Source organism: Bufo bufo, chromosome 5, assembly GCF_905171765.1.
Source record: "Bufo bufo chromosome 5, aBufBuf1.1, whole genome shotgun sequence".
Classification (NCBI taxonomy): domain Eukaryota; kingdom Metazoa; phylum Chordata; class Amphibia; order Anura; family Bufonidae; genus Bufo; species Bufo bufo.
Window position 1 is genome coordinate 311,088,025 of NC_053393.1, and position 24,554 is coordinate 311,112,578.

General features: G+C 41.5%; 1 protein-coding gene across 2 annotated transcripts in view; it reads left to right on the forward strand.

Moving 5' to 3' along the window:
- Positions 1 to 24,554, forward strand: part of ANKS6 (ankyrin repeat and sterile alpha motif domain containing 6) — a 180,458-nt gene that overhangs the window by 50,382 nt on the left and 105,522 nt on the right. For both annotated transcript variants that reach the window (XM_040432916.1, XM_040432917.1), the window contains exons 5-6: positions 4,704 to 4,810; positions 12,434 to 12,582. In XM_040432916.1, the coding sequence (XP_040288850.1) occupies positions 4,704 to 4,810; positions 12,434 to 12,582 (256 nt within the window). The remainder of the gene's footprint in view (positions 1 to 4,703; positions 4,811 to 12,433; positions 12,583 to 24,554) is intronic.

Here is a 24,554-nt window from a genome sequence, read left to right on the forward strand (position 1 = left end):
TTGCGTAAATAGGTTCCCTGGAAATGTCTTCTATATTGAAGGCCTAGCCTCAGGGTAGGCCATACATATATGGTCAGTGGGGTTCCAACTAGGGTTTTTTCGGGTATCGAAATTTCGATACCCAATCAATACTTTTATGCCAGTATTGATTTGGTACCAGGACGTTCAATTTTTCGATACTAGGCTGCGCTACTGCGCAGTCTAGTATCTCCTGTTATGAGAGAACATGGTGCTCGGCGCGCGCTATGTTCTCTCAGTCCAGACAGTGGAGAAGGAGGGAGGGAGGTCCCTCCCTCCTATGGTGCGGCCGCCGCTGAGCCTAATGAAGTGAGCAGGCTCTGAAGCTGCCCGCACCACTGCCACCAATGAATGTGTAGCTAATTAAAGCAGGAGGCTGGACGGGGAAGGTAATAAACGGCTGCGCCGTCTGAGCTAGTGAGCTCAGCAAACGGCAGCCTCCTCCTCCTGAGTGTTTTATTGTCCTCCCCAGCATCAGCCCGAGCCCCAAAGTCAAGCAGCCTGCATAGCAGGTACCCGGCCTGGCCACTGTGCCACCAATGTTAATTAACCTTTAATACAGATACAGGAGGCGGGTGCCGGCTATGTGATTCTGCCGCCGGCACCCGCCTCCTGTATCTGTATTAATAAGGTTAATTATCATTGGTGGCGCCCCCCCCAGTATTAAAAACATTGGTGGCGCAGTGTGCCCCCCTCCCCCAGTATTAAAATCATTGGTGGCAGTGGCCACAGGGTCCCCTCTTTATTGGTGGTGCAGTGGCAGTTATGATTGGAGCCCCAGCAGTGTAATCCTAGGACTCCATTCGGTTACCATGGCAGCCAGGATGCTACTGAAGCCTTGGCTGCCATAGTAATCTCCCTGCTGCCTTGTGCATAGTACACACAGCAGCAGGGAGATTACCATGTGTGAAGTCCTATTTACCCTAGTAAAGAAAGGGATACGTTGCTGATTGCAGTGTTAACAGTTCCTTCAGTCAGGAAGGGTAGGACTTCCATATCTTCACCTTTTCAGATGATAGTTTACTCTGGTGGAAGATCTTGGGAAAATCCCTGACCTCATAAACTTAAGATTGTTGAACTTCTAATCAGCAGAATCCTCCTACAAAAATCGAATGGCCAGCTTTGGTAAGAAACATTTTGATGTACAAATACACAACTAAGGAGGCCTTCTGAAGGCTAAGAATTTGATTATTTGATATATTCTTTTCTTTTAAAGGGTAACCAAACTTTTATAAAACTTTAGACGCATCATAGTGACATGTCAAACGTTTTAATACAGTAGAGTCCAAGTTTTTAACAAACCCCATTTACCTACAGCATAAAAAATCTGCAGTGGGTTTTGTGGAAATTCACAGCAGATTTTATCCAAATCCTCAGTGAGGTTTGTATGTAACATGTGTATTTCATCAAAGATTTGTTTTGCAGATTTCTAGGCCAGTTCGATTATGTAATATTTATGCCCCAGATTTCTTCACCATTTTGCCTTTGGGACTAGTTTTGTCTGAAAATACTTGATCCAAAAATGAAGGGCAGAAAAGTATACATCAAAAATTGCTCTGCTGTTTGTCTAAATTTTGTCTTTTTTTAAAGTTTTGTCAGAATTGAAACCTTGTCATGTGTGTGGACAGGAAAAAAGAGCAGCTGTTGTGTGTTGTAGCCTTCTGCATGTCATTATGGCTTGGTTCCATGCAGGCATGAGGGCTTCTTCCCTATTAGATGACTGACCAGGTGCTGCTTGACTACAATTTTATGTCCTGAAGTACCTTTTTGTGAAAACCAATAAAGGAGTTATCCACCTTTTATGGGCCTTTCAGTCAGACCCCATCCACATCTCTGGACAGAAGCATACCTACTTGTTCCTTGCCTCCAGATTCTTGTTCCTTCAGTCCTGTTTCACGGGGGTTACGTGTAGTGCTGCAGCCAATCAGTGGTGATGAATCCCCTAAGTGTCACGTCAGTGGTTCACAGGATGCATGGGAGACACATCACTGTTGCAGTTGGTGAGCGGAACCAAAGTGTGGTAGATGCGGTGGGTAGCAGGTAAGCAGGGTGGATAAAAATCAATGATTAAAAAAAAAAAAGATTTTCTTTTAATTTAAATCAGATTTTTTTTTTTTATATAAAATGCTTTTTGAGGAAAATCTATTACCATCCAAAGGTTATTCCATCATGAAATAAGGATTTGTTTTTTCATTATGTAGAATAAGGCTGTACGTGGACTCCCATATTGTTGAATGGATTAGGCAGTGGCTAAGGGACAGACAGAGGGTTGTAGTCAGTGGAGTATATTCAGACCATGGTCTTGTTTCCAGTGGGGTACCTTAGGGATCTCTTCTGGGACCCATATTGTTTAATATCTTTATCCTCGATGGTAAGGTGTGTCTTTTTGCTGATGACACACAGATTTGTAACAGGGTTGATGTTCCTGGAGGGATACACCAAATGGAAAAGGATTTAGGAAAACTAGAGGAATGGTCAAAAATCTGGCAACTAAAATTTAATGTTGATAAGTGCAAGATAATGCACCTGGGGCGTAAAAACCCAAGAGCAGAATATAAAATCAGTGATACAGTCCTAACCTCGGTATCTGAGGAAAGGGATTTAGGGGTCATTATTTCAGAAGACTTAAAGGTAGGCAGACAATGTCATAGAGCAGCAGGAAATGCTAGCAAAATGCTCGGGTGTATAGGGAGAGGCATTACCAGTAGAAAGAGGGTGGTGCTCATGCCGCTCTACAGAGCACTAGTGAGACCTCATTTGGAGTATTGTGCTCAGTACTGGAGACCATATCTCCAGAAGGATATTGATACTTTGGAGACAGTTCAGAGAAGAGCTACTAAACTGGTACATGGATTGCAGGATAAAACTTACCAGGAAAGATTAAAGGACCTTAACATGTATAGCTTGGAAGAAAGACGAGACAGAGGGGATATGATAGAAACTTTTAAATACATAAAGGGAATCAACAAGGTAAAAGAGGAGAGAATATTTAAAAGAAGAAAAACTGCTACAAGAGGACATAGTTTTAAATTAGAGGGGCAAAGGTTTAAAAGTAATATCAGGCAGTATTACTTTACTGAGAGTAGTGGATGCATGGAATAGCCTTCCTGCAGAAGTGGTAGCTGCAAATACAGGGAAGGAGTTTAAGCATGCATGGGATAGGCATAAGGCCATCCTTCATATAAGATAGGGCCATAGTATTCAGTATATTGGGCAGACTAGATGGGCCAAATGGTTCTTATCTGCCGACACATTCTATGTTTCTATATGTGTAATTTTTTTGGTAAATAAATTCCATTATCCATTCACAATGTCATGCTCTTCCAGACGTTTTTGTAAGATTATTGGGCAGTTTCTCTGCCTACAAGATATTATCACAGATGCTTGGTTTACTTTTGCAGTTCTCAAAACTGAATTTGACTCAGCAGAGATCACATGCCTCCTCTTCACAGCAAAAATGTTATAACATGAACAGAGTTGAGCAAAATACCTTAATCCTAAATTCTACAAACCTATGAATGCAGAATCAACCTAATCAAACTAATATGAAAAGTTGTTATTCTAAAAATCTTCATCTACTTGCATATTATAAGTTATACCAGCAAGAATTAGTCTTTATGTAGAAAACTATGATTTAAATCAAGCCTTATTGACTAGTGATTTAAATCGTGATTTAAATCATTTTGATTTAAATCAAATCCACCTTGCAGGTAAGTATGCTTCCCTTCGCAGGTCCAGTGATGTGGTGGTGGAGTCTGGCCATAAGTCCTAAAACAGTAGATGTAAACATAATATATGGACTAATGATAAAATCTGAGACTCTTAGCCATTATATTTTGATCAAAACACATCTGTGCCCACCTACCCAGCACCACGGTGGTCTCAGTCAGGCAGGTCCTACTCTAAACCTACCTATACAGTTGTGCATCTACATTCAGGAGAGCAGACCCCGCACATTTAGTGTGTTGCTCCTAGTAACCTCTGTGTGCCTCAGCAGCCAATGAGAGGAGAAGCTTGCACAGCTAAATGTACCACCTTAATCAAGGTTTCCTATTAGATAGGCGTGTTTTTTTAAAATTTGTCTTGAAGGAGTGGCACCTTCAGGTGTGAATGCGCTTCTATCCTGGGAGTAGCATTCATGCGCACTTTTGCCCCACCTATCTAATAGGCGACCTTGATTGAGGTGGTACATACAGGTGTGTGGGCTCCTCCTCTCATTGGTTGCTGATCCACACAGAGGTTACTAGGAGCAACACACTAAATGTGCGGGGTCTGCGCTCCTGAATGTAGATGCACAACTGTATAGGTAGGTAAAGAGTAGGACCTGCCACCATGGTGCTGGGTAGGTGGCCACAGATGGGGTTTGATCAAAATATATTGGCTAAAAGTCTCAGAGTGAGGGGCTTAGGGTACTTTCACACTTGCGTTGTTTGATTCCGGCAGGCAGTTCCGTTGCCTGAACTGACTGCCTGATCAGGCCAACTGTATGCAAACGCATGCCATTTTTTCTGACTGATCAGGCATTTTTCAGACTGATCAAGAGTGTTTGAATGCCAGGTAACATGAAGGGGGTCCACCCATTTAAGAAATACATGTTGATCATTAACTGTCATTTTCATGAAAAACATGGACTTGATAATAAATGCATACTTCTAATTCAATGTTTTTTTCTTCTGTCAACTTAGAAACAAAGAAATTGTGATATACCTGTTAAATCAAGGAGCTGACGTGAACCTGCGTGCAAAAAACGGCTACACAGCATTTGACTTGGTGATGCTGCTAAATGACCCAGGTTTGGAGTATTTCTTTCATGTACCTACCTGTACGTGCTCCGGCGGCGAGCCTGGCCTCTCTGTTGTGGCACAGCCACTGATAGTGGGGCCATCGGGCCCTGTACCAGCGTCACATGCAGCTCCTGGCAACAGGTGCCTGTAGTTGGTCTACCTGCCTCACAAGCTGTTTGTTTGAAATCCAGAGTGTTTTTTTCTCTTTTTGCTTAATTTTGTGTTGCAAATGATACATGTGTCTGTGTGCCGAGCATTTCTCAGGTAGGATGAGGCAGTGCATACAGGCACTTTCCGTGGCTTCTGATTCACACAGTATACTTTCCTTGGCTGCCTTTAGTATTGCAGAAGTAAAGAGAAGCACCACCGGACTGGGCACCTTTCACAAATGCTCAGGGCTGGTAACTAGCATAGAAGCACATTAAAGAAAAGATAGTAGTGATCTACTGATGGGTACTCTTTGTCTTAACATGGTCCTGATTATAAAAACAAAAAGTGAAAGCAAAAGATCCTGGGGTACATTTACTATTGAAAATGCACCAGTTTTTTGGCACACTTAGCTCCTAAAAATAAAAAAATGGCGTGCATTGCTTTGCATCACATTTACTAAATGCTTTGTACACATTTCTAAGCGTTTTTCGCCTCATCCGGAGGTGTAGCTTTCTTAGGAAGGGTTGTGGCTTCATGGGAAAGGGACATAGCCTGAATGTGCCAAATGTACACCAACTTATAGGTGGCGTTAACTTAGATTTGACAGTTTTTCTGGAATGCACACAGGCAAATTCAGGTGTAGAATTTATGATACTCCAATAATAATGGTCCATGCGCCAGAATAGTACATTTTTGTGATGTTAAAAGTTACCATTATATCAGACTTCACAGAGTGGCCGACCCTCGGTAGTCATCATACTTACAGTGGCGGAAATAATTATTTGACCCCTCACTGATTTTGTAAGTTTGTCCAATGACAAAGAAATGAAAAGTCTCAGAACAGTATCATTTCAATGGTAGGTTTATTGTAACAGTGGCAGATAGCACATCAAAAGGAAAATCGAAAAAATAACTTTAAATAAAAGATAGCAACTGATTTGCATTTCATTGAGTGAAATAAGTATTTGAACCCCTACCAACCATTAAGAGTTCTGGCTCCCACAGAGTGGTTAGACACTTCTACTCAATTAGTCACCCTCATTAAGGACACCTGTCTTAACTAGTCACCTGTATAAAAGACACCTGTCCACAGAATCAATCAATCAAGCAGACTCCAAACTCTCCAACATGGGAAAGACCAAAGAGCTGTCCAAGGATGTCAGAGACAAAATTGTAGACCTGCACAAGGCTGGAATGGGCTACAAAACCATTAGCAAGAAGCTGGGAGAGAAGGTGACAACTGTTGGTGCGATTGTTCGAAAATGGAAGGAGCACAAAATGACCATCAATCGACCTCGCTCTGGGGCTCCACGCAAGATCTCACCTCGTGGGGTGTCAATGGTTCTGAGAAAGGTGAAAAAGCATCCTAGAACTACACGGGAGGAGTTAGTTAATGACCTCAAATTAGCAGGGACCACAGTCACCAAGAAAACCATTGGAAACACATTACACCGCAATGGATTAAAATCCTGCAGGGCTCGCAAGGTCCCCCTGCTCAGGAAGGCACATGTGCAGGCCCGTCTGAAGTTTGCCAATGAACACCTGAATGATTCAGAGAGTGACTGGGAGAAGGTGCTGTGGTCTGATGAGACCAAAATAGAGCTCTTTGGCATTAACTCAACTCGCTGTGTTTGGAGGAAGAAAAATGCTGCCTATGACCCCCAAAACACCGTCCCCACCGTCAAGCATGGGGGTGGAAACATTTTGCTTTGGGGGTGTTTTTCTGCTAAGGGCACAGGACAACTTATTCGCATAAACGGGAAAATGGACGGAGCCATGTATCGTGAAATCCTGAGCGACAACCTCCTTCCCTCTGCCAGGAAACTGAAAATGGGTCGTGGATGGGTGTTCCAGCACGACAATGACCCAAAACATACAGCAAAGGCAACAAAGGAGTGGCTCAAGAAGAAGCACATTAAGGTCATGGAGTGGCCTAGTCAGTCTCCGGACCTTAATCCAATCGAAAACCTATGGAGGGAGCTCAAGCTCAGAGTTGCACAGAGACAGCCTCGAAACCTTAGGGATTTAGAGATGATCTGCAAAGAGGAGTGGACCAACATTCCTCCTAAAATGTGCGCAAACTTGGTCATCAATTACAAGAAACGTTTGACCTCTGTCCTTGCAAACAAGGGTTTTTCCACCAAGTATTAAGTCTTTTTTTGTTAGAGGGTTCAAATACTTATTTCACTCAATGAAATGCAAATCAGTTGCTATCTTTTATTTAAAGTTATTTTTTCGATTTTCCTTTTGATGTGCTATCTGCCACTGTTACAATAAACCTACCATTGAAATGATACTGTTCTGAGACTTCATTTCTTTGTCATTGGACAAACTTACAAAATCAGTGAGGGGTCAAATAATTATTTCCGCCACTGTACCTGCTCTCCGCCTCTTGGTTTTGTCTCTGACTTTTTATGTCCATCTCTTCATCCCCCTTGTGCGCTGATATCAACATCCTGAGAGGCACATGACCGCTGCAGCCTATGCCTCCATTGCGTCACGACAAATGGTCATGTGATGCAAGGGGAACAGGTCACCACTACGGCCCACTATTAGCTGCAGAGGTCACATGTGCCCAACCTTTAACTTGATATTAATATCAGCGCACCAGGGAGATAAAGAGCCAGCCACTGAGCGACAGAGAGCAAACCCAGAGGTGGGGACCAGGTAAGTATGATCACCACCATGTGTCGGCCACTCTGTGAGGTGTGATAATATGTTGGATAACCCAATTAGGACTGGTATTCGAATTCTTATACGGTGCCAAGTACTACACTATTAGTGAATCTTCCCCTATGTCTGTTCCTTTCCATTTAATATATAATTTTTTTCCTGGCTTTAGTGTCCCTCCTGGTTTTGACTGTATACTAAACTGTCCCTAACCGTCCGATATAAACCTGACAGCAGGGTATATTCAGATGTTCAGGTACGGTTCCACTGCATTTGCTCCTCAACCATGTGTGAAAATACCCTTATTGGGATTTAAAGGGGTATTTGGGTTGTTAAAAGTTATCCGCGATATGTATTAGATCTGTGGAACCCACTCTCTACAAGAATGGGCACCCCATATGCCTTGGAACCCTGTGAAATTAACGGAGCAGCAGGTTGGGCAGATACTCTGCCATCGTCAGAACCCCTCTATAGATGAATGTAGCGGCAGTGTAAGTACTTTGCTATTTCCAGAGTTCCCATAGAAAATAATGGAATTCCTGCACCCTGGGAAGTTTCGAGTGGTACGGTTTTACCGTTCTTCTAATCTTTGGGGGTCCCGTTGGGTCCCACAGGATAGGGGATAACTTTTAACAACCGGAATACCCCTTTAACTTTGCTCTTAATCTACAAATGAAAGAACAGAGAAGTGAAATTGTTTTATGTAAATTGCAGCAATTTGCAGTGTAAGGGTAACGGCTACACAGCGACCTGTGTCTCACCACATTTCATGTAAAGTATTTCAGTGGTGTCACAATGCGACATGCGATTGCAACACAACAGTCGCAACAAATCCGTTTTCCGCAGATCTCACCCCATTGAAAAGGATGAAATCTGCACAAGAAAAACACAACTGACATGCTGCAGATTTCAAAATCCGCATAGCAGGGCAATTTCCATGCCTAAGAAAAAGGCAAGGTATACATGAGATTAGTCTAATCTTATACATTTTGCTGGCGGCACTCTATTAGGGTCCATTCACACGTCTGTAGTGTATTGCGGGTCCGCAAATTGCACCCTGCCGGCACCCCCATAGAATTGCCTATTCTTGTCCGCAATTCCGGACAAGAATAGGACATGTTCTATTTTTTTCCAGAGCCGCGGACCGGAAGATCGAGGGGCGCGCTCCAGAAATGCGGATGCGAACAGCATACTGTGTGCTGTCCGCATCCATTCCTGCCCCATAGAGAATGACAATTTGTGGAACGGATGCGGACCTGTTCTACGGACGTGTGAATGGACCCTTACACTGTGTCTTTTTGGCATGAAATCCGCACGGAAAAAACTCGTATATCCATACCATGTGCAGGCATCCTTTCAGTGAATGATTGCTATGGGCAACTAAGATCATTTTTTTTTAAATATTTTAGACAGTTTCATAAATCTACTATGTTCTGTAAATCTGATCACAGACTTTGGTTGGAGCAGTTGTAGTTATTAAACTTTTTTTTTTTTTATGTTATGTAAATTGTAGACATTGTTAGCATCCACTTGGGGGCAGTATTTCTGACAAGTAGTGTCAGATGTCTAATAGTACAGCAGAGCTTATTCATAGAAGAGACATTCTGTATTTTCTGTTGTCTCACTAAAGGAGAATTTATGTGCCTATCTTGAGAACATAATCATGTACATCTGAATGGTTGCAACTTGCAATCTCTCACTGGTTTGCAGAGAGAGCTGGAGGTTTGGTTATCCTACCAGGTTATCCTAATCAGTACAGGTTCCAGTACAATAAAGTGCAAGTGGAATAAATAATATGGTATAAGTACAATAGGTAATGAGTATACAGCTATGACAGCACAATCACAGACCTGCCACTGTACATGATACTCCAATGCATGTTTCGATTTCCCTTGTCAGGTGGTAATGGAACTTGTATTAATTGTAATGATAAGAGTAGTGCTAACTTTTCTCCACTTTGTGTCTCTTTTGTAATTGCCTAGTTATTTATATTAATTTTACTTGTAATTTACTTTTATTACATTTACAACATTTATTACATTACATTTATAAATGTCTTATTTTATTTATTGCCTGCTGCTGCTGTAGGTTTATGTTTTTGTAGAACTAAGGGTACTTTTACACTCGCGGCAGAGGATTCCGGCAGGCAGTTCCGTTGCCGGAACTGCCTGCCGGATCCGTCAAAACGTATATGCAAACTGATGGCATTTGTCAGATGGATCGGGATCCAGATCCGTATGACAAATGAATCGAAATTCCGTATCCTTCTCTCCTGTGTCATCTGGAAAAACGGATCCGGCATTTATTAATTTTTCAAATTTTTTGCGGTCTGAGCATGGGCAGACCGCAATGCGTTTTGCCGGCATTAATGCATTTCAATGGGAAAAAAGTGTTCCGGAATTTTGGCCGGAGATAAAACTGCAGCATGCTGCGGTATTATCTCCGTCCTGAAAAGGCAAAAAGACTGAACTGAAGACATCCTGATGCATGCTGAACGGATTGCTCTCCATTCAAAATGCATTAAGATAAAACTGATCAGTTCTTTTGCGGTATTGAGCCCCTAGGACGGAACCTAATGCCGGAAAAGAATAACACTAGTGTGAAAGTACCCTAAAGCAGAACACTGGAACTATGTGAATAGGTTGTGGTAAATACAAGTTTAAATACTTAAAGGGGTTATCCCATGACTAATGTAAAAAATGAAAATCGGACATCATATACAGTCAGGTCCATAAATATTGGGACATAGACACAATTCTAATTTTTTTGGCTCTATACACCACCACAATGGATTTGAAATGAAACGAACAAGATGTGCTTTAACTGCAGACTGTCAGCTTTAATTTGAGGATATTTACATCCAAATCAGGTGAACGGTGTAGGAATTACAACAGTTTGCATATGTGCCTCCCACTTGTTAAGGAACCAAAAGTAATGGGACAGACTAATAATCATAAATTAAACTTTCACTTTTTAATACTTGGTTGCAAATCCTTTGCAGTCAATTACAGCCTGAAGTCTGGAACGCATAGACATCACCAGACGCTGGGTTTCATCCCTGGTGATGCTCTGCCAGGCCTCTACTGCAACTGTCTTCAGTTCCTGCTTGTTCTTGAGGCATTTTCCCTTTAGTTTTGTCTTCAGCATGTGAAATGCATGCTCAATCGGGTTTAGGTCAGGTGATTGACTTGGCCATTGCATAACATTCCACTTCTTTCCCTTAAAAAAACTCTTTGGTTGCTTTTGCAGTATGCTTTGGCTCATTGTCCATCTGCACTGTGAAGCGCCGTCCAATGAGTTCTGAAGCATTTGGCTGAATATGAGCAGATAATATTGCCCGAAACACTTCAGAATTCATCCTGCTGCTTTTGTCAGCAGTCACATCATCAATAAATACAAGAGAACCAGTTCCATTGGCAGCCATACATGCCCACGCCATGACACTACCACCACCATGCTTCACTGATGAGGTGGTATGCTTAGGATCATGAGCAGTTCCTTTCCTTCTCCATACTCTTCTCTTCCTATCACTCTGGTACAAGTTGATCTTGGTCTCATCTGTCCATAGGATGTTGTTCCAGAACTGTAAAGGCTTTTTTAGATGTCGTTTGGCAAACTCTAATCTGGCCTTCCTGTTTTTGAGGCTCATCAATTTTTTACATCTTTTGGTGAACCCTCTGTATTCACTCAGGTGAAGTCTTCTCTTGATTGTTGACTTTGACACACACACACACACACACACACACTACCTCCTGGAGAGTGTTCTTGATCTGGCCAACTATTCACCAGGGAAATAATTCTTCGGTCATCCACCACAGTTGTTTTCCTTGGTCTTCTGGGTATTTTGGTGTTCCTGAGCTCACCGGTGCGTTCTTTCTTTTTAAGAATGTTTCAAACAGTAGTTTTGGCCACGCCTAATGTTTTTGCTATCTCGCTGATGGGTTTTTGTTTTGTTTTTTCAGCCTAATGATGGCTTGCTTCACTGATAGTGACAGCTCTTTGGATCTCATCTTGAGAGTTGACAGCCACATATTCCAAATGCAGATAGCACACTTGAAATGAACTCTGGACCTTTTATCTGCTCATTGTAATTGGGATAATGAGGGAATAACACACACCGGGCCATGGAACAGCTGAGAAGCCAATTGTCCCATTACTTTTGGTCCCTTAACAAGTGGGAGACACATATGCAAACTATTGTAATTCCTACACCGTTCACCTGATTTGGATGTAAATACCCTCATATTAAAGCTGACAGTCTGCAGTTAAAGCACATATTGTTCGTTTTATTTCAAATCCATTGTGGTGATGTATAGAGCCAAAAGTGTTAGAATTGTGTCGATGTCCCAATATGTATGGACCTGACTGTAGTACATGACAACCTCTTTCTAACAAAGCTAGAACCAGTCCTGTACCTCCCATGGATCCAGAGATCTCCCCATTCATTGCTCTGCTAGATTTATATCAAGCTGGCAGCTCAAGGGGAGTGTCTTTTCTGCTGCAGCTCAGGGGGCGTGTCCATGCTCTCCCAATCACAGCTCACGAGGCAGTTGAAGGATGAAATTGAGCATGTGCGGCCATCTCAGTGAGCAGATCAAAGAAAAAAGCAAACAGCAGGTGGCGCTATACAGATGCGTTTTATTGAATAACTCAGTGGCTATGTTTAATTTTTAATTGCATGCAATTACAAACAAATTCAGATCCAGGTGCTGGTTTGAAAACTTGCAGAATATTTTTCATGGGACAACCCCTTTAAGTTTGGATGATGTTCTCATTGAGGATAATGGGAGTCTCTTTTTCTTTGCTGGTAGACACAGAGCTGGTACGACTTCTAGCAACTGTCTGTCTGCAGGCCGACAAAGAGAGGGCAAAACAGAAGAATAAAACACTGTTCCCCAGTTCCAAGAGCAAGCAGCCGTATTCAATCCCACTTCCACCAGAAGATAGAGCTGGATTAAAGGTACAACGTCGATTTCGCTTTTATGTGCAATGCTTTGAATGAAAGTGTCACATACTTTGGCAGCATGAAATACAGACAAGCCTCCTCATTGAAACATGCCAGGCACAGGGAAAAGTGTCTGCTGGATGACCCTGTTTAGCTTCTCCATGTCCAGCTTCTACAAGTCTCACCGTATATGCTAATAGATTGTGATCTTTCAATGAAGCCGAGCCAAGGAGGAGAAGCTGGAGGGAAGCTTGTGACACTGTGAAGTCAGTTTGTGACATTTTTGATCTGCTGCAGTCAAGTAGTAGTGTTTTTTATTGTGCAGTGAATGCAACTAGGAGTAACAACAACTCAGCCATGAAGCAGAATAGTGTTGAAAGCATATGGCATGCTATTCTTTGTTGTATCACTCACTAGAGTCCCAAACTGCCTCTGGACAGAGGAACATCCCCTTGGGCTCCTTATAGAGGTAATTTGCATATTAATAAAAGCGATTATATACTAACGATCGACCGATTATCGGTTTTACTGATATTATCAGCCGATATTCAGGATTTTGAAAGTTATCGGTATCTGCACCTATTTTGCCGATATACCGATAACGAATCGGGAACAAGGATCGCGCTGCTGTCAGCGCGATCCGTGTTCCCTCAGCAGCACAGGGGAGAAGGAAGCAGTGTCTCCCTCCCCCCTGTGCCGCTGCTGCCGCTGCCACCAGTGAGAGTAGAGAGGAGAAGAGGAGGGGAGAGGCTGTGGCCACTGCGCCACCAATGCTGTTAACTCACTCACTCATTCAAATTCAACAGGAGGCGGTAGTTAACCCATCAGGAGTTAACTGCCGCGGATCGCAGCTACCGCTCATAGAGGTCGGTTGCGGCTATTTGATTCTGCAGCCAGCACCCGCCTCCTGTATATGAATTAATCATATAAGTGTTTTGGTCAGTGATTTCCATCAGTGATTTTGAGCCAAAACTAGGATTGGAGCCTCCACAGACATAAGGTATAAGGGTAAGATCTGCACTTGTTCTGTGTCTAGAGCCGCATTTGGTTTTGGCTCAAAATCACTGATGGAAATTACTGACCGAACACTGACGTGTGAATGAGGCATTAAGCCTAAACTTACATGTATTTATCTTCATAGAATCCCCAGAACTGTAAAGACCAGAAATCTGTTCTGAATCTTGAAATTGGAAAATAAAGAAACCTGTAAAATACAAGGATTACACACTGTGAAAAGTCAGTGCACTTTCAAAACATATATAGTTAATGAAAGCACAGTCTGATGTTTGCAGTTGTCTTGATGGGCTATAGACAGCCATAACCAACTTCAAGTAACAGACAACAATGGTTTAAAAATAAAATGCATCAAAACAAATATGCCATATAAAACTCAGATCTAAGCAGAAGTTTACACACAAAATATTGTAAAAATAATATATGAATGTGTGAAAAGCTCATATATGCTACAAGCATATACATCAACAAGAGCTTCTGCTATCAAAAACAGTGAAACAGGCCATGTAATATTTAGCATCCTCTACAAATGTGTTAAAGTGGTTGGCCAATTTACATTACTTGCTGCACATATGCTGGGAACAGCACATGCATTCAGCTGGTAAACATTATTAATCTGCACTGATGTCTGATGGTTTTCTTAAGACTAATTCATATTTACATGCAGGTCTGCTCACCTGCTTCCTGGTGCTTTGCTCCGAACATAGAAACATAGAATGTGTCGGCAGATAAGAACCATTTGGCCCATCTAGTCTGCCCAATATACTGAATACTATGGATAGCCCCTGGCCCTATCTTATATGAAGGATGGCCTTATACCTATCCCATACATGCTTAAACTCCTTCACTGTATTTGCAGCTACCACTTCTGCAGGAAGGCTATTCCATGCATCCTCTACTCTCTTAGTAAAGTAATACTTCCTGATATTACTTTTAAACCTTTGCCCCTCTAATTTAAAACTATGTCCTCTTGTAGCAGTTTTTCTTCTTATAAATATGTATTTAAAAGTTTCTATCATATCCCCTCTGTCTCGTCTTTCTTCCAAGCTATACATGTTAAGGTCCTTTAATCTTTCCTGGTAAGTTTTTTCCTGCAATCCATGTACCAGTTTAGTAGCTCTTCTCTGAACTCTCTCCAAAGTATCACTATCCTTCTGGAGATATGGTCTCCAGTACTGAGCACAATACTCCAAATGAGGTCTCACTAGTGCTCTGTAGAGCGGCATGAGCACCTCCCTCTTTCTACTGGTAATGCCTCTCCCTATACACCCAAGCATTCTACTAGCATTTCCTGCTGCTCTATGACATTGTCTGCCTACCTTTTAAGTCTTCTGAAATAATGACCCCTAAATCCCTTTCCTCAGATACTGAGGTTAGGACTGTATCACTGATTTTATATTCTGCTCTTGGGTTTTTACACCCCAGGTGCATTATCTTGCACTTATCAACATTTAAATTTTAGTTGCCAGATTTTTGACCATTCCTCTAGTTTTCCTAAAACTTTTTCCATTTGGTGTATCCCTCCATTAACATCAACCCTGTTACAAATCTTTGTGTCATCAGCAAAAAGACACACCTTACCATCGAGGCCTTCTGCAATTTCGCTGATAAAGATATTAAACAATATGGGTCCCAGAACAGATCCCTGAGGTACCCCACTGGTAACAAGACCTTGGTCTGAATATACTCCATTGACTACAACCCTCTGTTGCCTGTCCCTCAGCCACTGCCTAATCTATTCAACAATATGGGAGTCCTCGCCCAAAGACTGCAATTTATTGATAAGCCTTCTATGTGGGTCAGTATCAAAAGCCTTACTAAAGTCTAGATAAGCGATGTCTACTGCACCTCCTCCATCTATTATTTTAGTCACCCAATCAAAAAAATCTATAAGATTAGTTTGACATGATCTCCCTGAAGTAAACCCATGCTGTTTTTCATCTTTCAATCCATGGGATTTTAGATTTTCCACAATCCTCAAGTATGGTTTCCATTAATTTCCCCACTATTGATGTCAGGCTTACTGGCCTATAGTTGCCCGATTCCTCCCTACTACCTTTCTTGTGAATGGGCACAACATTTGCTAATTTCCAATCTTCTGGGACGACTTCTGTTGCCAGTGATTGGTTAAATAAATCTGTTAATGGTTTTGCTAGTTCTCCGCTGAGCTCTTTTAATCTCTTTCTGTGTATCCCATCAGGCCCCTGTGACTTATTTGTATTAATTTTAGACAGCTGATTTAGAACCTCTTCCTCTGTAAAGACACATGCATCAAAAGATTCATTAGTCTTCTTTCCTAACTGAGGTCCTTTTCCTTCATTTTCCTTTGTGAAAACTGAACAGAAGTATTCATTGAGGCAGTCAGCTAGTTCTTTATCTTCTTCCATATACCTTCCTTATTTTGTTTTTAATTTGGTAATTCCTTGTTTTAGTTTCCTTTTTTCATTTATGTATCTGAAGAATGCCTTATCGCCTTTTTCCCCTGACTGAGCTAATTTCTCTTCTGCCTGTGCTTTGGAAGCTCTTCTAACTTGTTTGGCCTCTCTCTGCCTAATCTTATAAATTTGCCTGTCATCCTCGTTTTTTTTTATAATTCCTAAATGCTATCTTTTTGTTTTTAATGATTTTGGCCACTTCTGCTGAGTACCACAGTGGTCTCTTCCTTTTTTTGCTTTTACTGACAAGCCTAATGCAATTTTCTGTTGCCTTCAATAGTGCCACTTTCAAGTAGTCCCATTTTTCCTGGACTCCAATGAAACTGTTCCAATCTGATAGGGACTCGTATACCACTAATCTAATTTTAGAAAAGTCTGTGGTGTGACACTTGTGCTGGCCAGGAGGATAGTTAGAGAGGTGAAAAAGAATCCAAGGATCACCACCAAGGCCATCCTGGTGAATCTGGGCTCTGGTTGTGGCAATGTCTCAAGGCAGACAATCCAACGGACACTGCACACTGCTGGGTTCCACTTCTCCAGATAAGGCACACAAAAGCTTGGCCTTTGCAAAAGCTCATCTGGACAAAGAAGAAGACTTCTTGTCTTCTGTGTTATGGTCAGATAAAACAAAAATTGAATTGTTTGGTCACAATGATGTTTCCTTCATTTGGCGTAAAAAAGGAGAAGCCTTCAACCAAAGAACACCCTCCCCACTGTCAAACATGGTGGTGGGAACCTAATGCTTTGGGGGTGTTTTTCAGCCAATGGACCAGGGAACCTAATCACAGTAAACGGCACCATGAAAAAAGAGGAGGGTGATGGCAAGAAGACCCTCCAACCTGAAAGATTTGGAGCTCATTGCTAAAGATGAATGGGCAAAAATACCTGTGGAGACATGTAAAAAGCTGGTCTGCAATTATAGGAAGTGTTTGATTGCTGTAGTAGCCAATAAAGGCTTTTCAATTGATTATTGAGAAGGGTATGAATAATTTTGGACTGGACACTTTTTGCTCAAATGTAAATAAAAGCTGGGAAATGTTTTTTCCCCCACAATAATGCCTCTTGTACATCGTCTTATTATCTTTTGAGAGACACCTATGTCATTTCCCATCAAAAAATTACTTGCTGTTTGAATAAAAGTCTATAGTTTAACCCCTTCACGCAACATCACGTACATGTACGTGGGGGAATGTGGTGCCTCACCGCATCCCCACGTGCATGTACGTGATCGGCTTTCTGTGTCAGCGCAGGGAGCGAAGCGCTGAAGCTTCAGTGAAGCCGGCGTGCTGGGGTTGCTAGGCAACCAGAGAAGCCGGCAGGAACTGTACAGGCGCTCTGACCGGCCCGCGATTGCTGTGATTGGTCCATTACTGCAGAGGGACCAATCGCAGCGCATCGGGGCAGGTAAGGGGGGGGTTAGGGAGGGACTATGTGCTTCTCCTTCTCTGATCGCCCCAATTCCTGTCAGGGAAGCGATCAGAGAAGGAGATAGTGTGAAAATTTTCCCGACCTATGATGAGTATACTCGTCATGGAGCACTGCTACTTAGCGCGCCATGATGAGTATACACGTCATGGCATTTAACTGTCACCATGTCTGCAGACATGGTGACAGCGCTGAGATCCCGGCTGTCACACACAGCCAGGCACCTTGGGTCAATGCCGAGGGGGTCCTGTGACCCCCCCTATGTCGGCGATCGCTGCAAACCGCAGGTCAATTCAGACCTGCGGTTGGTAGCGCTTTCTGCAGTTTCTGAAAACTTTAGTATGTCTAAAATAAAGCTTTTTCACCCCCCCTGCACCCCTGAATGATATTATGTGGGCGGGTGGTGCAGGGGGGGGGGGTGTCGCAGGCGGTGCGGGAGGTGCGGTAAGGTGCGGGAGGCGGGTGGTGCGGCAGGCGGGATCGCGATCCCCCGCCCGCCTCCCCTTGAATGATCGTTGGTGTCTAGTGGGTATACCAGGGTGCCAGCACATTGCTGGCACCCTGGTATAAACGGCTGACATCTGCGATGCGATGTCAGCCGTTTAACCCTTTCCATACAGCGGTCCGTACGGACCGCTGTATGGAAAAGGTTAACAGCGCAGGGAGCTCCCTCCCTCTCCCATCGGGGGGCTGCTGTGCCTTTGCAGCCCCCCGATGGGAGAGGGAGAGAGCCCCCAGAGAGCCCCCCTCAGCCCTGTGCTTACCCTTCCCCGTCTGCGCAGTTCTGACCAGTACTGAGCAGACGGGGAAGGTTCCCATGGCAACAGGACGCCTCTCAGGCATCCTGCTGTCCATGGTGCTGAACAGATCTATGCTAAAAGCATAGATCTGTTCAGTGTAAGTAAAATACAGTACAGTACAAAATATATTGTTCTGTACTGTATTATACAGACATCAGACCCACTGGATCTTCAAGAATCAAGTGGGTCTGGGTCAAAAAAAAAGTTTAAAAAAGTGAAAAAAGTAAAGTTTCAAAAAAACACTTATCACTGAATAAAAATAAAAAAAATAAAATACACTATACATATTAGGTATCGCCGTGTCCGTAATGACCTGATCTATAAAACGGTCATGTTACTTTCCCCGCACTGTGAACGCCATAAAAATAAAAAAAATAAAAACTATGAGGAAATTGAAATTTTGCCCACCTTACTTCCCAAAAAAGGTAATAAAAGTGATCAAAAAAGTCGCATGTACGCCAAAAAAGTACCAATCAAACCGTCACCTCATCCCGCAAAAAATGAGCCCTTACATGAGACAATGGCCCAAAAAATAAAAAAACTATGGGTCTCAGACTATGGAGATACTAAAACATGATTTTTTTTTTGTTTCAAAAATGATATTATTGTGTAAAACCATGATAAATTATAAAAAGGTAGACATATTAGGTATTGCCATGTCCGTAAGAACCTGATCTATAAAAATACCACATGACCTAACCCCTCAGATGAACACTGTAAATTTTTTTTAAATAAAAACGGTGTCAAAAAAGCTATTTTTTTGTTACCTTACATCACAAAAAGTGTAATAGCAAGCGATCAAAAAGTCATATGCACCCCAAAATAGTACCAATCTAACCGTCATCTCATCCCGCAAAAATGATACCCAACCTGAGACAATCGCCAAAAAACTGAAAAAACGATGGCTCTCAGACTATGGAGACACTAAAACATGTTTTTTTTTTTTGTGTCAAAAATGATATTATTGTGTAAAACCTAAATAAATAAAAAAGTATACATATTAGGTATCGTCACGTCCGTAAGAACCTGCTCTATAAAAATAGCACATGATCTAACCTGTCAGATGAACGTTGTAAATAATAAAAAATAAAAACAGTGCCAAAACTTCCATTTTAATTCATTTTTTTCCCATAACAAAGCAAGGGTTAACAGCCAAACAAAACTCAATATTTATTGCCCTGATTCTTTAGTTTATAGAAATGCCCCATATGTGGTCGTAAACTGCGGTATGGCCACACGGCAGGGCGCAGAAGGAAAGGAGCGCCATATGGTTTTTGGAAGGCAGTTTTTGCTGGACTGGTTTTTTGACACCATGTCCCATTTGAAGCCCCCCCGATGCACCCCTAGAGTATAAACTGCAAAAAATTACCCCATTTTGGAAACTACACCCCTCAAGGTATTCAAAACTGATTTTACAAACTTTGTTAACCCTTTAAGTGTTCCACAAGAGTTAATGGCAAATGGAGATGAAATTTCTGAATTTCTATTTTTTGTTACTTTGCCTCACAAAAAAGTGTAATATAGAGCAACCAAAAATCATATGTACCCTAAAATAGTACCAACAAAACTGCCACCTTATCCCGTAGTTTCCAAAATGGGGCCACTTTTTTGGAGTTTCTAACCTAGGGGTGCATCAGGGGGCTTTAAATGGGACATGGTGTCTAAAAACAATCCAGCAAAATCTGCCTTCCAGAAACCATATGGCGCTCCTTTCCTTCTGCGCCCTGCCGTGTGCCCGTACAGCAGTTTACGACCACATATGGGGTGCTTCTGTAAACTACAGAATCAGGGCCATAAATAATGAGTTTTGTTTGGCTGTTAACCCTTGCTTTGTAACTGGAAAAAAAATATGTCTCTATTTTCCATTAAATCTTGTGCAACACCTAAAGGGTTAACAAAGTTTGTAAAATCAGTTTTGAATACCTTGAGGGGTGTAGTTTCTTAGATGGCGTCACTTTTATGGAGTTTCTACTCTAGGGGTGCATCAGGGGGGCTTCAAATGGGACATGGTGTAAAAAAAACAGTCCAGCAAAATTAGCCCTCCAAAAACCAAACGGCGCACCTTTCACTCTACGCCCCGCTGTGTGGCCATACAGTAGTTTACGGCCACATATGGGGTGTTTCTGTGAACAGCAGAGTCAGGGCAATAAAGATACAGTCTTGTTTGGCTGTTAACCCTTGCTTTGTTAGTGGAAAAAATGGGTTAAAATTGAAAATTGGGCAAAAAAAATGAAATTCGCAAATTTCATCTCCATTTGCCAATAACTCTTGTGCAACACCTAAAGGGTTAATGACGTATGTAAAATCAGTTTTGAATACCTTGAGGGGTGTAGTTTCTTAGATGGGGTCACTTTTAGGGAGTTTCTACTCTAGGGGTGCATCAGGGGGCTTCAAATGGGACATGGTGTAAATAAACCAGTCCATAAAAATCAGCCTTCCAAAAACCAAACGGCGCACCTTTCACTCTACGCCCCGCTGTGTGGCCGTACAGTAGTTTACGGCCACATATTGGGTGTTTCTGTAAACGGCAGAGTCAGGGCAATAAAGATACAGTCTTGTTTGGCTGTTAACCCTTGCTTTGTTAGTGGAAAAAATGGGTTAAAATGAAAAATTAGACAAAAAAATTAAATTCTCAAATTTCCTCCCCATTTGCCAATAACTGTTGTGCAACACCTAAAGGGTTAACAATGTATGCAAAATCAGTTTTGAATACCTTGAGGGGTGTAGTTTCTTAGATGGGGTCATTTTTGGGTGGTTTCTATTATGTAAGCCTCGCAAAGTGACTTCAGACCTGAACTGGTCCCTAAAAATTTAGTTTTTGTAAATTTCGAAAAAATTTCAAGATTTGCTTCTAAACTTCTAAGCCTTATAACATCCCCAAAAAATAAAATATCATTCCCAAAATAATTCAAGCATGAAGTAGACATATGGGGAATGTAAAGTCATCACAATTTTTTGGGGTATTCCTATGTATTACAGAAGTAGAGAAACTGGAACTTTGAAATTTGCAAATTTTTCCAAATTTTTGGTAAATTAGGTATTTTTTTGTGCAAAAAAATATAATTTTTTTGACTTCATTTTACCAGTGTCATGAAGTACAATATGTGACGAAAAAACAATCTCAGAATGGCCTGGATAAGTCAAAGCGTTTTAAAGTTATTAGCACTTAAAGTGACACTGGTCAGATTTCCAAAAAATGGCCTGGTCCTTAAGGTGAAAATGAGCCCGGTCCTTAAGGGGTTAATATTGACATTCCTAGCACCATTTTCCCAGCACATGTGTACCTATTAATATAAACTTACCAACCCCTTTAAAGATACAGTGCTGCCCATAATTATTCATACCCCAGGCAAATTTTTACTTTGGCTACGTCTACACGACGACATTTGTTTGCACTAATGTCGTGCGACAATTTTTTATAATGGCAGTCTATGGTGTCGCACTGCAACATGCTGCGACTGCGACGCAACAGTCGCAGAAAATCCATTCGAGATGGATTTTTCTGCGACTGTTGCGTCGCAGTCGCAGCATGTTGCATGTTGCAGTGCGACACCATAGACTGCCATTATAAAAATTGTTGCGCAACATTTGTGCAACAAACTGTTGCGCTACAAATGTTGCAGTGTAGTTGTGCCCTATCTGTCGAGCGACAAATGTCGTCGTGTAGACGTAGCCTTAAAGTTACTTTTATTACCAGCAAGTAATTTTTTTTTTTAAATTTTTTTTTTTGTAGTCAAAGTAATTTTTATTGGTATTTTCAACATTTACAAAGAAACATATCTTGCATATGTGAATATTAAAACAAATTATACGTATCATAGTTAGTTCAAATTTTTTGACGGAAATGACATAGGTGTTTCCCAAAAGATAATAAGACGATGAAAAGAGGCATTATTGTGGAAATAAACCATTTTCAGCTTTTATTTACATTTGAGCAAAAAGTGTCCAGTCCAAAATTATTCATCCCTTTCTCAATAATCAATAGAAAAGCCTTTATTGGCTATTACAGCAATCAAACGCTTCCTATAATTGCAGACCAGCTTTTTGCATATCTCCACAGGTATTTTTGCCCATTCATCTTTAGCAATGAGCTCCAAATCTTTCAGGTTGGAGGGTCTTCTTGCCATCAACCTGATCTTTTGCTCCCTCCACAGATTCTCAATTGGATTCAAGTCTGGACTCTGGCTGGGCCACTCCAAAACGTTAATGTTGTTGTCTGCTAACCATTTCTTCACCACTTTTGCTGTGTGTTTTAGGTCATTGTCATGCTGAAATGTCCACTGGTGCCCAAGGCCAAGTTTCTCTGCAGACTGCCTGATGTTGTCGTTGAGAATCCTCATGTATTGCTCTTTTTTCATGGTGCCGTTTACTGTGATTAGGTTCCCTGGTCCATTGGCTGAAAAACACCACCAAAGCATTAGGTTCCCACCACCATGTTTGACAGTGGGGATGGTGTTCTTTGGGTTGAAGGCTTCTCCTTTTTTACGCCAAATGAAGGAAACATCATTGTGACTAAACAATTAAATTTTTGTTTCATCTGACCATAACACAGAAGACAAGAAGTCTTCTTCTTTGTCCAGATGAGCTTTTGCAAAGGCCAAGCGAGCTTTTGTGTGCCTTATCTGGAGAAGTGGAACCCAGCAGTGTGCAATGTCCGTTGGATTGTCTGCCTTGAGACATTGCCACAAGCAGAGCCCAGATTTACCAGGATGGCCTTGGTGGTGATCCTTGGATTCTTTTTCACCTCTCTAACTATCCTCCTGGCCAGCACAAGTGTCACTCTTGGCTTCCGACCACGTCCACTGAGATTTTCCACAGTGCGGAACATCTTGTATTTTTTGCTCAAATGTAAATAAAAGCTGAGAAATGTTTTCTATCCACAATAATGCCTCTTGTACATTATCTTATTATCTTTTGGGAGACACCTATGTCATTTCCCTTCAAGAAATTACTTGCTGGTTGAATAAAAGTAACTTTAAGTCAGAATTTGCCAGCGGTATGAATAATTATGGGCAGCACTGTATATACTGTAAGTGGCGCATATCCAAAGGATACAGCATACTGTGTATGCAAATTCATAATTATTGATACAAAAATTGGACAATAGGAGTTGGAGTTCCTACATACCACACGTCTCCATTCAATGCTGCATATCGTATTGAAATTCAAAAACTGACGCAATGTGCCAAAGAATGTTTATATGCAAATATTGGAATGATATATTTTTCCATCCCCCTATGCCAACTGCCATCCTTATTAAAAATGAAATCCCTAACTAAGGGCACTTTCACATGGGCTTAATGGACACAACATGTCGGGTATATAAAGCAATTGAAAAAAAAATTTTGCGGATCAAAAGAAAAATTATGCAAACGATATTGATCCGGGAGATGGACCTAATCATCTCACGAGTTCGATCAAGAACCTGATTATTTTGTGCAATCAGTAAAACAGGGTACAAGCGTCTATGCAAAAATATAAATGGTTTATTATACAATAGTTTAATATACAATCAAAAATGAATCAACATAAATTTCAATAATATACAATGATATGCAGTACCCAGAATTCGCCAACAAAACAATACTCAACCAATATTATGCAATACAGCTTTAAATTTGTGAGAGATATACAATCAATGGATTATGCGGAAAACTCAATCAAGAAGATGACAGATGCGAGCCCTTGCTTTGCCCAAAATTGATGACCAAACTCAGATAATGGTAGTATTGCAACAAAACTTATAAATTATTGGCTTGATGTCAAACTAGGGAATACGAAGATTCCCAACAGAGAGTTTCTCCAATATTATCCCCTTTATTCAGTTATATGCATTGTAACTGAAATCAGAGAAAATACTGATGTAGCAACTAACGTTACACGTCCGCAAATGAGCGGGTATCTGACTAAGTATCAAGCCAATTAATTTAGATCAATACTACATAAAACAAATATATACATTACCCAAGGGTCAAGTGATGTGCAGAGTTTTGGGGCAGCCAGCTCTCAAGAGTTTTTCCCGATAATCCAAATGATTCTCCAGAGATCTATAATCCAAATGTTTGTTTGTTTTTTTCCTTTCCTCTTTTTTTTTTTTTTTTCTGGTAACTGGTTTCTTAACCCAAAACTTATCAGATGAACACGCCCTCCGAGTTTGGAACTTCCAATCATTGTTGGATGGGTGTGTGCATTGATAAGGAGCCTGACGTCATAATACTACCCAGAATGCACTTTTGCTACTGATGTAGTATTAACTGCTCATATCTAGGTGGCACTGTTGTATAAGCAATAGGCATCATACCATTAAGGGTTA